At 43.7% G+C, this 14,814-nt stretch overlaps 1 protein-coding gene across 1 annotated transcript in view; it reads left to right on the top strand.

Moving 5' to 3' along the window:
* The window catches only part of NECAB2 (N-terminal EF-hand calcium binding protein 2), a 374,877-nt gene that overhangs the window by 326,731 nt on the left and 33,332 nt on the right, over positions 1-14,814 (top strand). The window contains exon 8 of the mRNA XM_077831510.1: positions 2,670-2,749. Within this exon, the coding sequence (XP_077687636.1) occupies positions 2,670-2,749 (80 nt within the window). The remainder of the gene's footprint in view (positions 1-2,669; positions 2,750-14,814) is intronic.

Genomic DNA, 14,814 nt, shown 5'->3' with positions numbered 1-14,814 from the left:
TATTCAAATCGTTGTGTTCTCCCCATCTCCTGCTAATCAATCACTTAACAAACAGCACTTGGTCCTCCCCTTTTGCCCTTTCAATTTCATCCTCAGTCATGCCTAGGGGAACCCCATACATTACGCCCTCTTGCTTCTGTCATAAATTTAGGTAGCTAGCAAATTACTTCTGTTGTCCCTAAAACTGTATTTTTAAGAAGCTTCTCAGCCTGTTGCTTATGTGTACATTCTACTAATGAATCTCCACTCTGCATTCTTTTAGCTCTTATTATATCTCTCATACGTCACTGAATCCATTCCACTGTTTTCATGGGATTAACATCTCCCATCTTTACATCTTCAGCTAGTAAATTGATAATTATAAAATGTCAGTCCTTTTCCTTACTCTTTTTTCCATCCCTACCTGCTCCCTCTTCTCCAGATACAGATACTTCTATTCTTTTCTTCTTTTTCTTCTTCTTCTTTTTCTGAAGCCATTCCTCATCCCTTGTTTCTTCTCCCTCATTTTCCAACATAACTTTCAGCCTTTCCCTCTCAGACTATATTTCCAGCAAGCCAGTCATCAGCCTAAGCCATGGCTGAGTTCCAAGTCCCAGTGCTTAACCCCTCTCAGCCTACACTTCTAGCCTGGAGCCTGGCCAGCAGCTGCCCCAGCCCAGCCAGCCATCAGCCTCCACTTCTGCTCCAGACTTCTTTTCTTCACAGCACCACCCAGCTGCTCCCCAGAGGGGCTTCATCTTTAATTCCTCTGGTCCACCCTGCACATGCAGCCAGGTAACATAATTGGCCCAAGGCCCACCTTAACCCTTTCCTTGCCTGTGTGGGGTACACACATTATCATAGGACCCCTCCAAAACTACAACCATGGTTCAGAACACTCCTGAGCTTTGGGGAAACTCACATGTGAACTTGTCCCTCATCTCTCTAATGAGTCAAAGCTCAAGCTCTGATTCAAACATCCCTGAGCCTTAATACCCCAAAACTTTGAGCAAGTCGGGATCAAATTTTTGCTGCTTGACCCCATCTCTAGCTGCTGTGTATATTCATGGGACTATACGATGCAGCGATCTGCATCCATCTCCATGGTGCTTTCTGTCAACATAATCCTTTCCACATCAGTTAACAAATAAGCTTGACGAAACGTTGATATATGAGACATATGGAGAATGCTTCCTCAATCCCATCCCTCCACACTTCCTAATCATCAGTTCTCAGAGACAGAGACCCTAACTAAATTGGTTCTCAGGGAAGAGCACCAGCAAAAGCAAATGTGTTTGTGGTACATGTCTGCTTACTGCCAATCCCTTGCCACAGCATTTAACAGTAGCAATGTCACAAGCAGTCCCAGGGTTGTTGCATTCTGTGTCCTTGTCTTTTGGAACAGGAGGAATAAATGTTCTGGGTTTGGATCTTTGCAGTAGTATTTGGAGAGCAGCACAGTCCTACTCAGCAAAGGACAGAGCAGCTCCCCAAATGGGAAATGCTTTCCCGGAAGATACTGTTTGGACAGCAGGTCTCATGCTAAGCTTATCAGAGGCAAGGATGCATCCCAACTTTTCCTTCTGTTTGGAGCCAGTGCTTTAACAAGGGTCTCCAAGAAACTCTCTAGTGCTAAAACAAGTCACAAGCCATTCAGCTGGTCAAAGGAATGACCTTCCTGAGGAGCTAGTCCAAAAATCCTGCATGGCAAAGTCCTCAGGCCAGTAGGGCTGAGAACTGAACTCATAGTCCCAAATGTCCATCAGCATCATGGTGCAAACATGGCCCTGGTGCTGCTGGCAAAGTGTTTCTCAGACAAGAGCTGATTTCTGTAACTGAGATGAAACCTAAACCTTACTGGCAGGTCTTCTGCAGGCTATCTTGTCTGTGTATGCCTGACCCTCAGCTTCTTCTGCAGTGCTGTAAGTGAGATGTAAACTGCCTGGTGGCCAGGCAGCTGCCAAAGGATGTCTGGTAATGGCAGGTTACAGAGGGAACAATCAGAGAACAATGTGTAATATCTGCCAGCTGCAGAGAATAATTGTTTCTGTAAAGATTGAAGTGTGACCGTTGACCCTGGGAAGGCCCTTCTGGCACAGACTGGGTATTCGTTATACGTGCTCCGTGGGGATTCGTGCAGGGAATCAGCATGAAGCTAACTTGAATAGGACATGAATGCAGGCCCCTGCATTTCCTTAAGAAGGGGAGCTGATCTCCTGCTGAAGAACTAAAAATGAAATGAGATCAAATAAGACCATTACAATTATATAGAGACACAGACCAGAACCAAAGCTCTACATCCAGACTTTGGGAAAGTTTGGGTCTTGGTGATAACTTTGCAGCCACCAAAGCCACACTGCTATGTCTAGCGTTCGAGCCTGAGCAGAGCTAGCGCATGATGTCTACCTGCGCCGAGAATTGCACCTCCCAGGTGCAGTGTAAACATATCCCTTTTTAACCGTAATTTCTATTCCCTTCTTCAGTTTAGGCTAAATATTGGTACTAGGCTCAAACCAGCACTAAACTCAAATGTCTTTCTATTGACTTTCTGGGAGAGTTGGATCAGGCCCTTTCAGAGAGCAAACTAAGAAACCAACCTGCTTTTAAGCACCTTCATTATATGCTCAGAGCATATATGTACGTGTTGGCTTCGTTTTTTTGCTGTATTTATACTTGACTTCTTACATTAGGTTCCTCAGAAACCAAGGAAGAAGGGCTGGAAGCTCAGATTAACAGATTAGCTGAACTGATTGGAAGATTGGAAAATAAGGTAAGAGGCTTTTTCAAGGTTTTGGCTAGAAAATCTCACAGTCGAGATATTCTTCAGTTTGGGAGACTGTTGCAGATACAGACTAACACGGCTGCTACGCTGAAATCTGTTGTGAGTGCTGCATTCTTAAGCCAAGGCCTGCCCCGCCATTTTCCCTCAGTATTTGTGTACGCATTACCACGCCCGAGCATTTACACCAGCTACCGCACTGGGTCTGAGTCAACAAAAATGTTCACACCCTGCAGAAAAGGGCATGGCCAATTAATGCTGGTTCAGAATATTGAATGGGACACTGTCAATTTAAAAATCATATTCTTAAAAATGACTTTTCTTGCTTGTTAAAAGTGATACCTTTGTTGATTACTCCTGAGGCATCCAATTCCCTGTCACCATTTATGGTGTGTCTTTACTAGGTGTGCTTACATTTTGCACTTTGCTGACTTTGGGCAATGAAAACAGACGAGTAGCTGGCCCTTGTGCACTAATACACTGCTGCAGCATTTGGGTTACAAATGCTGCACTGGAATTTTTATATCCAAAAAACAAACAAACACAAAAAAAGAAGCCTGTTTTGGCCTTTCATTTTGGGGCAAATCCTCTACCCCAGGAGTGGGCAAACTACGGCCCAAGGGCCGCATCTGGTCCTCCAGACATTTTAGTCCGGCCCTCGAGCTCCCACGTAGAAGCCCGGAGCAGGGACATGCTGCTGCTTCTGGGAGCTGCTTGAGGTTAGCGCCGTCCAGAGCCTGCCCCACTCCCGCACCCCAACCCCCTGCCCCAGCCCTGATCCCACTCCCACCCTCCGAACCCTTTGGTCCCAGCCCCGAGCACCCTCCTGCACCCCCAACCCCACCGCAGAGCCCACACTCCCAGCTGGAGCCCTCACCCACCCCCCCACACCCCAACCCCCTGCCCCAGCCTGGACCCTCTCCTGCACCCTGAACTCCTCATTTCTGGCCCCAGCTGGAGCCCACACCCCAACCCCCAATTTCGTGAGCATTCATGGCCTGCTATACAATTTCCATACCCAGATGTGGCCCTCGGGCCAAAATGTTTGCCCAGCCCTGCTCTACACACTGCATGGCCCAAGTAGCTGGGCCAGATGCTAGGCAAAGATGCTGAGAGGGACAAGGAAGTAATCTCTGTGGATCCCTACATGCCCCTCTCCCCCCAAAAAACACTGGGGTGAAGATGCGGCATGCGGCAGTGGATCCTCTGGACCACCTATACCTCCCTGTCCCTGCCCTCTGTAATATTACCTCCTCCTTCTTCTTGTCCATTAAAACACCTCTGGATCTGCTGTATGGATATGTTTACACTGCAATTAGACACTGTGACAGGTTGGCTCACAGAAACCCCCTTGGGGCTGCCAACTGATGTGCCAAGACTACTTCTGTCCCTGCTTTCCCTGCCAGTATGGGACTCCAAAACCCTGTCTGGTTGTGCCAGACATGTTTGCTGGCTACAATCACAGACCCAGCTCTGGACCATGTGCCACAAACTGCAGGCTTAACTAAAAGCAGCTTAAGAAATGTTCCTGTCTCTAACACTCAGATGCCCAACTCCCAGTGGGGTCCAAACCCCAAATAAATCCATTTTACCCTGTATAAAGTTTTTATACAGGGTAAACTCATAAATTGTTCGCCCTCTATAACACTGATAGAGAGATATGCACAGCTGTTTGACCCGCCCTCCCCCTCCCCCCCCGCCCAGGTATTAATACATGCTCTGGGTTAAATAATAAGTAAAAAGTGATTTTACTAAATACAGAAAGTAGGATTTAAGTGGTTCCAAGTAGTAACAGACAGAACAAAGTGAATTACCAAGCAAAATAAAATTCAGTAAGAAAACTGAATACAGATAAAACCTCATCCTCAGAGGTGTTCCAGTAAGCTTCCTTTACAGACTAGTCTCCTTCTAGTCTGGGTCCAGCAATCACTCAGACCCCCTGTAGTTACTCTCCTTTGTTCCAGTTTCTTTCAGGTATCCTTGGGGGGTGGAGAGGCTATCTCTTGAGCCAGCTGAAGACAAAATGGGGGGGGTCTCCCAGGAGTTTAAAGAGACTTTCTCTTGTGGGTGGATGCCCCTCTCTCCCCCTGTGTAGAATCCCAGCTACAAGATGGAGTTTTGGAGTCACATGGGCAAGTCACATGTCAGAACTCACAGGTAGCAGCCATGGTTCACATGCTACCTTGAACGTCCTCAAGTAGACTTCTTATGTGGATTGGAGCCCTCCAAGATCCATTGTCCGTTAAGTGTTTCTTGATCGGGCACTTAACTTGCACATTCCTATCTCAAGAAGCTGACCAAATGCTTTACTAAGGCTACTTAAAATCAAGCAAGTACACAGCCAATATTCATAACTTTGAATACAAAAATTATACATGCATACAGATAGGAGGAATAGATTCAGAAGATTATAAACTTTACAGAGATATGGTACATGGCACATGTAGCATAAAACATATTAAAGGTATGTCATATATACATTCGTAAGCATATTTCCATAAAGCCTTATGGGGTGCGTCGTCACAGACACCTATGGCTGGTCCATGCCAGCTGACTGAGGCTCTTCTGGCTTGGGCTAAGGGACTGTTTAATTGTGGTGTAGACATTTGAGTTCTGGGACCCTTTCACCCCGCAGGGTCCTAGAGCCTGGGCCTGAGCCCAAATGTCTACACCATAATTAAACAGCCCCTCAGCATGAGCCCCACAAGCCTGAGTCAGCTGGCACAGGCTAGCTGTGGGTTTTTAATTACAGTGTAGACATAAGCTAGGTGCTCAGAGGAAGGCCTTGGATTTGCTTGGCATAATCCTTCAAACAATTACTGTTACACTGCTTGCACACACTGTCCCTAGTTAATACTCACAGCAGTAAGTGTTCGCAGGGTCAGGCCTTCAACTTTACCACCTGAATAAACTATACAGAATGTCAGCACTTTTTAATTCAGTAACATCCCTAATAGCTGTGTGCCCCTTACTCTACTGTGCTTACAACAGATTTACAGTCATTCATTTTTAAAAGCAATCTTCAAGCATTCCTTATCAATTATTCTGTCTGTGTGCCACTATCATTATAATCAGCAGTCTTTCTAAGGGAGATAAATTAGCCCTGCTTTAGACACTGCTAGGTATCCAGGTTCTAGAAGCCTATTGATTGACCGGTATATTTTAAAGCTTGTTTAAACCATCTTCTCTTGTCAACCTCTGCGCAAGTTGCTGCCAGCATTTCTGAGCTGAGCTTTCTTTTAGCATTTCATTAGGGGTGGTGAGCTAATACAGTAGCTCCACCATCAGAGATTTCTTGCATGCTGAAGTACTTCATGGTGGTTGCGTTTGAGTCTGCTGACAGACTTTTCTGAAGGATTTTAGTGCGTGTATGTGTGTGTACACAGTATAAATCCAACCCACACAATGTATTCATAACTTTTTTTTTATAATCACTTTGGGAAATATCATGCCATCAATTTATATGAAGAAGTTCTCACTTAATTCCACATGACAGTATGAGCCTACATTGCTATGGATCAGTCTGTGAAGTTTGTACAGCATTTTAGGGTCCTTCTAGATGAAAGGCACTATTCAAATACAATAATCCTAATCCTTGGGAATAACAGGAGTCATTAAAAAATAGTGATGTTAACGAACAATCCGGAAGGATCAGAGAGAAATAACACAGGGTGAGTCTGCAGTCAGAAAATACATCCTTTTTACTTGTAAAGTAAGCAAATTTGCTACAGATTCTCGACAAGACAGTACACGTGGAGCCCCATGATCCTGTTTTTAGTAACTTCCCAGAGTAGAACCACACTTTAAATTCTAGTGAGTTCAAATGAATCTTTCATCTAGATGCTGGTTTTGGTGCCATTGATAACCTCAGGTTCTAACATATAGTTCGATTTGTTTCCCCATCTTCTTCTCGGCTGGTGAGTCATTTTCTTTAACTAGCACCATGGATACGTGCTCGATGCTTTCAACCTCCCTTGTTTCAACTGATGCAGTTTTGCCTCACAGTCTGTAGCTCCTCCTCAATGGCTGGTAGCTTATTCTGGGGCTTCGAAAGGCAAGGCGCACACGCCTCCAATTTAACATGCATCTCTTCTTCTAGGGCTTTAATTACCCATAAAGCCGTGTATTGGGAGATTCTTCAGAGCTACTCAGCTTCTAAGAAATCTGATTGGTTCTTCAACTGTGCTATGGACTTGGTAGACCCCAACAGGAGTTTGCACATCTTTCCCATGGAGGGTTAACCAGACCTTGGCTAGCTCTCAAAGATCTTCTGTGCTAGCTTTGCCCTTCCCTTACATTTTGGTTCAAAAGTACATTGACATTTTCAGCATGCTGGGATTTCAGGCAAGCGTTAAAAACCCAAGAGCTGAGAAGTGTTTGCTTGCTGACCTTGAGGGAAACAATATGGAAAAATTCCAAGGTAGCCCCAGGAAATTCTCCTTTCAGATTTCCAAAATGAAAAAAGCTCAAACGAGAAACTGCTGCAGTTTCCACGGTATGCATCCGATGAAGTGAGCTGTAGCTCACGAAAGCTCATGCTCAAATAAATTGGTTAGTCTCTAAGGTGCCACAAGTACTCCTTTTCTTTTTGCGAATACAGACTAACACGGCTGTTACTCTGAAACCAGACAGTACAATGAGAGAGAGAGAGAGAGAAATATTTGCTTAGAGCTGTCTTATGAGGAGGCTTGAGTTTGAATACTGTTAATTCAGAGAAGCCGGGGAGATGGAAGATGATCAAATATCAAAATGCCAGGTATATTTCTTAACATGGTCAAATTACACTCCCACTACAGATACAATCCCCCCATGTTGAGGACTGAGCCCCACATCAGAAAAGCTAGTTTGTTACTTGAGTTTCCTTGAAGGCTGGGAGAAGAGGCAAGAAATCTGACTTGGCAGGTCTGACCGCTGCTGGTCCCAAATGCAACATCATATGTGGAAGGGAAGTGATCTCTCTAGGGTGGGTATTGATGCTGGTTGAAAAATCACAGAAAAAAATTGCCAAAAGCATCCAGCTAAAATTAAAATGTTGATCATTCTCTAAGCTTACAGGAAAAGAAGAAAAAAGTAAATGGAAAAAAATTCTGCATGTTTTTATTTTTCTGTGGTGCTTTATGAAAATTAGAAGAATTTTGACCGGAAGTATCCCTATCCCTTTATAGATTGGTTACTTTGCTTATGATAGAAGGTAGATAAATCACATGGGTCTGAGGGAGGAGAAAAGGAGCTACCGGAACTCCAGCCAATCAAAGTGTAAATTGCCTTTGAGGAAGTGTCTAATGGCATAGTTGGTTGTAGTGAATTCACAGCGAATCAATGTCAAGCTTGTTCTGGATGGCTGAAAATGTCATAGGCAGACTACTCCCATTACAGCCCTGAGAAAACTAGGAAAACTGAAAAAACTGTATAAAACATATATCTATAGAACTGTAAAGTGAGATGACACCTAACAGTAACTTTAAAAGGGAAAGTCCTTGATTTAGGCTTTCTGACTCCATCTAGTGATTGACAAATAAAACTACATCTTTATTCAGTGTCACTGCAGGAAGTATTTATTTAATAGAAATGTAATAATTTTACAGTAACTTAAAATAGTCTTAGAACCCAATAAACAGACACATTCCATGGCAAAGGAATAGAGGAGAATAGAGGAAATACTCCCTTTCAAAAGTAGCCTCCTCTAATACTAGATAAGTAAAAGTTAAGCCTCAGATAAAGATCTGCCAAAGCAGTAGATTCATAGAATCATAGAATATCAGGATTGGAAGGGACCTCAGGAGGTCATCTAGTCCAACCCCCTGCTCAAAGCAGGACCAATCCCCAACTAAATCATCCCAGCCAGGGCTTTGTCAAGCCTGACCTTAGATTGATACTGCAAAAGTACTGCAAATGTCAGTCTCAGTTTAAATGCAAAAGCAAATAATCGCAGTTAAAGCATAAGTAAAACAGTTTAAACTACTTTGGCAATCTCTATGCAAATAGTGTGATTCTCTAGAAAAGAGAGGTCCACAGACCTAGCTTCTGCATCCCCCATAAGCAATTAGAACATTTACACCCATTTCCAGTTATCAACTGAAGCATCCTCTTTGTTTCTGTAAAGTTTTCTTTCTCCATTTATAAGTAGTCAAATCTATTCCAAGCAGAGTCTTATTCATCCCAGCTATAGTGATGGAGAAATACCCTTTGATATGGATAGAATGCTTTTACAGATGAATCTCAGAATTGTTTGCTTTTTATTCCACTGGTGTTACTTTGTGCCACAGCATCTGAATTATGTCTCAGCCTGATACTTTCCGTAGTGTCTTGTAATACAGCCATCAGTTGCCTTTTTTATGTGATTTTTTCTTTGTCGACTGGCACAAGCCATACATTTGCCAAACGGTCCTGATTTCTGGAAGTAACTGTGACACCTAATGCAAACCAGTTCTTGTTACTAGCTGCCAGCTGAGAGTTTGCTGCCCTGTTTGGAATGCATTGGTGGCCTCGGACTACATTTTGCTGGAACAGTTGCAGTTTTCATGGAGAACTTTGGTTTCTTTCAAAACTTGGTGGTGGTTTTTCCAACCCTAACCAAACACTGATTTAAAACATTTTTTTTTTTTTGTAAAACAAAAAAATGAGACTTTTACATGTCTGAATATTAAGGGACTCAAGAAGAAGAATCACCTTCCGTTGAGGTTTGGTCATGTGAGCTATCAGCCCCTTCTGAATATAGAAATGGCAGAGAACTGATAGCAAGGCATTCGCTGGGGTTTCTCTGGCACTGGTACTCTCGTCCTTCCTTGGTCTGCCAGAGATCCGATAAAGGCTTTGTCTTCACTGCTAACAAAGGTGCTTTTTTATCTCAGGGTGCCTGATATTTGTGAGCTGTCCTGAGGTAAAAACCAAGTGAAGACCAGGCACTTCAGTTTTACCACCAGGTAACTCATCACTGCTAACCCTATTTACCTCTCAGTAAAACTGAAGTGCCGGGTCTTCACTGTTTTTATCTCAGGATAGCGCCATTCATGCTAGTTACCCTGAGGTAAAAGACACCTTTCTTTTCTTTCCAGCAATGAGGACAAGGCCTTTAGTGATTGTTCCACAGGATTTATTGTCACAGCTCTCCTTGGGGTAGGAGAAAGATGATTGGGGGCTGATTGCAGCACTGAATTACTGTTGTGATGGAAATGCTGGTGGGAACAGATGTTCTCCAAAATCCTTTTTTCCCTTTCCCTGTAGTTCTAATAAGCCGTGACGGGAGCAGTTTGTCTGGGGAGCAAATCCCGTTGTGGTCCTTCAGCCTGTTGAATTGCATTGTGGTTCTTCTAGTCCAACACAGGGTGCTGGATGCGTGCTTCGTACCCACAAATAAATAACTCTTTAGTTCTGATTTGCATTTTTACAATGGAGGAGACTAATTAACACCCACACATACCTAGTCCCCTGCATGCTGTTCGCTGAGCTGAATAGGAAAATAGAGACTTATAGCGATGGAGGCCTCCGCAGAGGGATTGTGGTACCACATTCTTGTGTTTGAAAGTGAGAAACACAGAAACTGCTTTCAAGAGGAGAGGAAAAGCAACATGTCTCTTTGAGACCACAACACGCCTCTGTTTTCCTTATAAATTGGTAAATTTCACAAACCTAGTTTGTTTGATATTTGAGAGTCTCTCAAAGGAGCTGATAGATTTCCACTCCATACTGCTAAATGCAGTGCCTTGCATAATGACAGGTTTCAGAGTAACCGCTGTGTTAGTCTGTATTCGATTGCATCCGATGAAGTGAGCTGTAGCTCACGAAAGCTTATGCTCAAATAAATTGGTTAGTCTCGAAGGTGCCACAAGTACTCCTTTTCTTTTTGCGAATACAGACTAACATGGCTGTTACTCTGAAACCTGTCAAAGGAGCTGTGTTCCCAGGGAGGGTTTAGCTTTTCCTCAGTTGTCAGGTCTCCCTTTAAGGTTCCTTTCACTGGTTTGTCCAATTTTCCCTGGCATTTTGCCATTCCTGTAACATTTGTGAAGAGGCTTCTAAAGAAAATTAAAAATATTTTTTAAAATAGCCCATTTTAATTTGGGGGGGGAGGAAGGGGCTGGAGAGGAGTCCAGAATCTGACCCAAAGGGTCGCGGTGTCCATTAGATACAACAGATATAAACAAATCCCCAGAAATCAAAACTGGCCCCAAATACCTACCTAGTATTTGAGAAAAAGATTCTACTTTTGCTCTGGAAGAACACGCTTATTTTTCTGAATTGCTGTGGTATATGGATTGTACTAAATAGAGAGCAACAATTGAGATTGCTATTAGTGATGACAGCTCTCCATACTTCTTGTTGCTGGTTTTCTTTTGGCAGGGTTTTTATTTTTTCCCTTCCCGTCTTCATAAACGTGTGTATACATGGCGAATTGAAAAGATAATTGTTTCAGTTTTCTTTTCAAATTGTTACTGATGTTTCTATTTTTCTCTTTATAAGCTAAAAAATGCTTTTAGAAAAAAACAGTAAATAGAATTCCAAACAATCACAAACTCATTCATTAATGTGGGCAAACGAGATCTCTGATGTCGATGGTACGGTATGTCACACACACTTTTAAAAAGTTTTTTAGTACATTTATTTATTTAGATGTATATAAATGCTAAAAATGGGCACCAGTCCACACACATCAGGCTCCCTTGAAGTTACTTAAAAATACAAGGAAATTAATGCATCAGCCTCTCTAAAGTGCAGCTGTATAACTCATAATTCAATATAACTAGAGCTGTCTGGACAAGAGATTTCACATACACACAAACAAATACGAAATTTGAAAGTTGTTTCTCTTTTGCAAAGTTTAAAACTCACCAATTTTTGTATTTTCTAAAGTATTCATGCAATTTTAATAGAAATTTTGAATGAAATCACAAGAATGCCCATACTGGCTCAGACTAGTGCGCCTTCTAGCCCAATGTCCTGTCTTCTGACAGTGGTTGGTGCCAGATGCTTCAGAGGGAATGAACAGAACAGGGCAATTAACGATTGCTTTGGTTCAAGCACATCTGTTGATCTGTACTGGGGCAGCGTGACCTGGGGAGAGAGGGCTCTTTCAGATGGGTAGGTAAGTAGGTATATAGAGCTCTTCAGGTTGTATTCTACCCAAGCTGAAGGAAATAGATGATATGGTGCATCCTTTATATCCTGACTTTCAGAGAGGAGCTCCAGGTAGCATTTGTTGATGAATGAATACTTCAGGGCAGGAAACCTTTGTTAGATAGCAGGTGATCCTTAAACAGAGGTCAATAGCAGTGACTTGGAGGAAGCCATATTCTGAGGATTCTACCTTGGGAAGGTTCCCTTCAGAGAAGGATGTAAGGATGCATCAGATCTGGGCCCTATAGTCAAACCAGAAATAAAACCATTAAGAGCAGGATGAGGAAGACACGCCCTTCCTTCTTCCCTTCCCTCCAACGTTTTACTTCCTGGCAATGTCCCTTTCAGTATGGTTGCATAACCCAAAGCACTTTCACTCCAGCTCTCTTTTCTCTCTCACACACATCGTTCCTGATGTGGTTGCAGCTGCAGGTGGCAGTCTGTCACTGAGGAGGAGACAGCATGGCACACAGCTAACTGTAACCAAGAAGGCACCTGCTCTCTGATCAGGACTCAGAGAGGAAGCCACACATTCTGAGGAATGTCCCCCTTGTTTCCCCCAACTATTTCATGATGACCTATCTGCGAAGGTGCGCAGTCACATGACTCAGACTTGGTCAGCGTGTATCTGATAGCCTTGGAAACTGGATGGAGGAGACGAAGTTTGGCGATCCAAAGCCTCCACTTCTGGAACCCTTGTATTTCTTTTGTGTATTTGTTGTCCATGGGTGATATTCAGTCCTGTACGGAGGGCTGCCAGAAACACTGTGCACCATCTGTGCCTTCAAAATAGGCTTGGGTGGACACACTGGCACAGAGGGCCAATTACACCCCATCTAACGTCCTGGACAACATAAGACTTAGATACACACACGCTCTCTCTCCCTGCCAGCTTCAGTCTCCACTAACACTTGTACCATTGTATGCAGATCCTTTTCTCTTTATTTAGCTTGTAACTCTGACTCTTCATGAGCGGCTTTTCATTATCGCAAACAAACAGATATTAATGACAGCCGAATGGCAGTGCTAGTGAGATTCCTTCTCACAGAACGAAGTGGTGCAACCCCATGATTGCTGTGAGAGCGCATTTTAGCATTTAAGTCAAGGAGTTGCTAGTAATTAAACATTGCCACCATTGGTGGGGAAGAGGTGGGGTTGCTTGTTGAACTGTTGATATTATTGCTGGAGTGTGGGACTCCTGGCAGGAAGGATTTCTGCAGTGATGAGAGGGGTCAATAGTCTCAAACTGCAAAGTGCTAAGTGCTAGTAGTAACCATGACCTGTGACTAATGTTGACTGCTCTGGAGTCTGAAAAGGAGTGAGCTTTCCACAGCTGAATTGTTTACCAGCCCTTTGGAATGCAGCAGGATCTTCCCCTAAAGCCAAGGCTGCAGCTGCTACTGGAAAATATGCTGCCTCCCAAAATGGCTTCCCTTTTACTCCTCATCCTCCTAGAAAAGGGAGGGTTGATTTCTCATTACGTCTAAAGCTGTTCAGATGTAAACTGCCAGTTCCCGGTTTCAAGGGAAATTCTTGGCACTCTCAGCCTGTGAGGGGAATGTAGGGGGGCCACCTGGAGAAAATGTATGGCTGATTCATGTGGAGGCTTAGGGCTGCCTTGCCCTGGTGCTGGAACAATTTTTGTAGCGGGCATGCTGAAGGCAGAAACCCTGTATTTGGGTTGTTGTTACTACTTCAAGCCAGGGGGTGCAGGAACACCCCTAGGTCCAGCACCTGTACTGTCCTGAGTCAATGTCCAGAACAATCACTAATATTACTTGAAGGTGTGATATAGGGGGGTCTTTTACCTGACTGATTTCCCAGCGGTGATCCTGGTAAATTCAGTGTCTGAGGGATGCAGTGATGGGGTATACTGGATAGCGCTGGCAGACCTCTAGAGGAAAAATTACATATCCAGCCTTCCTCCCTGGTCTACCCTTAAAATTCAGATTGACCTAGCTATGTCATTCAGGGCTGTGAAAAACGTCATGTCCTGAGCGCTGTAGTTAGGTTGATCTAACCCCCAGTGTACATGCAGTTAGGTTGATGGCAGAATTCTTCCGTTGACCTGGTTACTGCCTCTCAGAGAGGTGGATTAACTAGATTGATGGAAAAACCCTTTCCGTCACTGTAGGAAGTGTCTGTGCTACGGAGCTGCAGCTGTGCCCATGTAGCACTTTCAGTGTAGACGTGCCCTCTGAAAAGGTGCAGTACAAGCAGCACCAGTGCAAACTTCTCCTCCTGCTGCCCCATTGAACTGCCTCCCCTTGACCTGAATAAACCACCTCTCGAGGTGAAGGTAGTTCCGTCTGTAATGGCTATTCAGTCCTTAGCATCTCTGAGCAGTGCAACTTCTGGGATGAGCAGCGCAGAAAGGAAGAAGCTTTTAAGGCCCGGCTTGACAAAGCCCTGGCTGGGATGATTTAGTTGGGGTTGGTTCTGCTTTAAGCAGGGGGTTGGACTAGATGACCTCCTGAGGTCTCTTCCAACCCCGATAGTCTATGGTTCTATGAAGATCTCCTTTGGGTGTACTAGGAACCCCTCCTCTTTGCTCCCTCTAGTTCTGCTGGATATCTTCTGTCCTTGCAATGCCCTTTGAATTTTAACAGCGCATGCCAGTGCAGAACAGTCACAGATATAACAATATATCACAGATAGAATGAGTCGTGGAACACCTGGGCCCTGCTTTAAAAATGCCACAATGGCTTGTTATGAAAAAATAAAACAAAAAATGTGTAGAATTTTTCATCCTGATTATTTCCAGCCCAGTGGCTTAAAGAAAGTTACATAAGCAGAAAGACAAGGTCAGGGAAGTAATATCTTTTACCAATTTTAAAGTTGGTCTGGTAAAGATACTATCTCCCCCACTTTGTCTCTCTAATACCCTGAGAGCAACATGGCTACAACAACACTGCATACATTAAATAAACAGAAACATTTTA

Source organism: Eretmochelys imbricata, chromosome 12 (assembly GCF_965152235.1).
Source record: "Eretmochelys imbricata isolate rEreImb1 chromosome 12, rEreImb1.hap1, whole genome shotgun sequence".
NCBI lineage: Eukaryota > Metazoa > Chordata > Testudines > Cheloniidae > Eretmochelys > Eretmochelys imbricata.
Note: the sequence above shows the minus strand (reverse complement) of the source record. Positions and strands in the feature narration are given on the sequence as shown.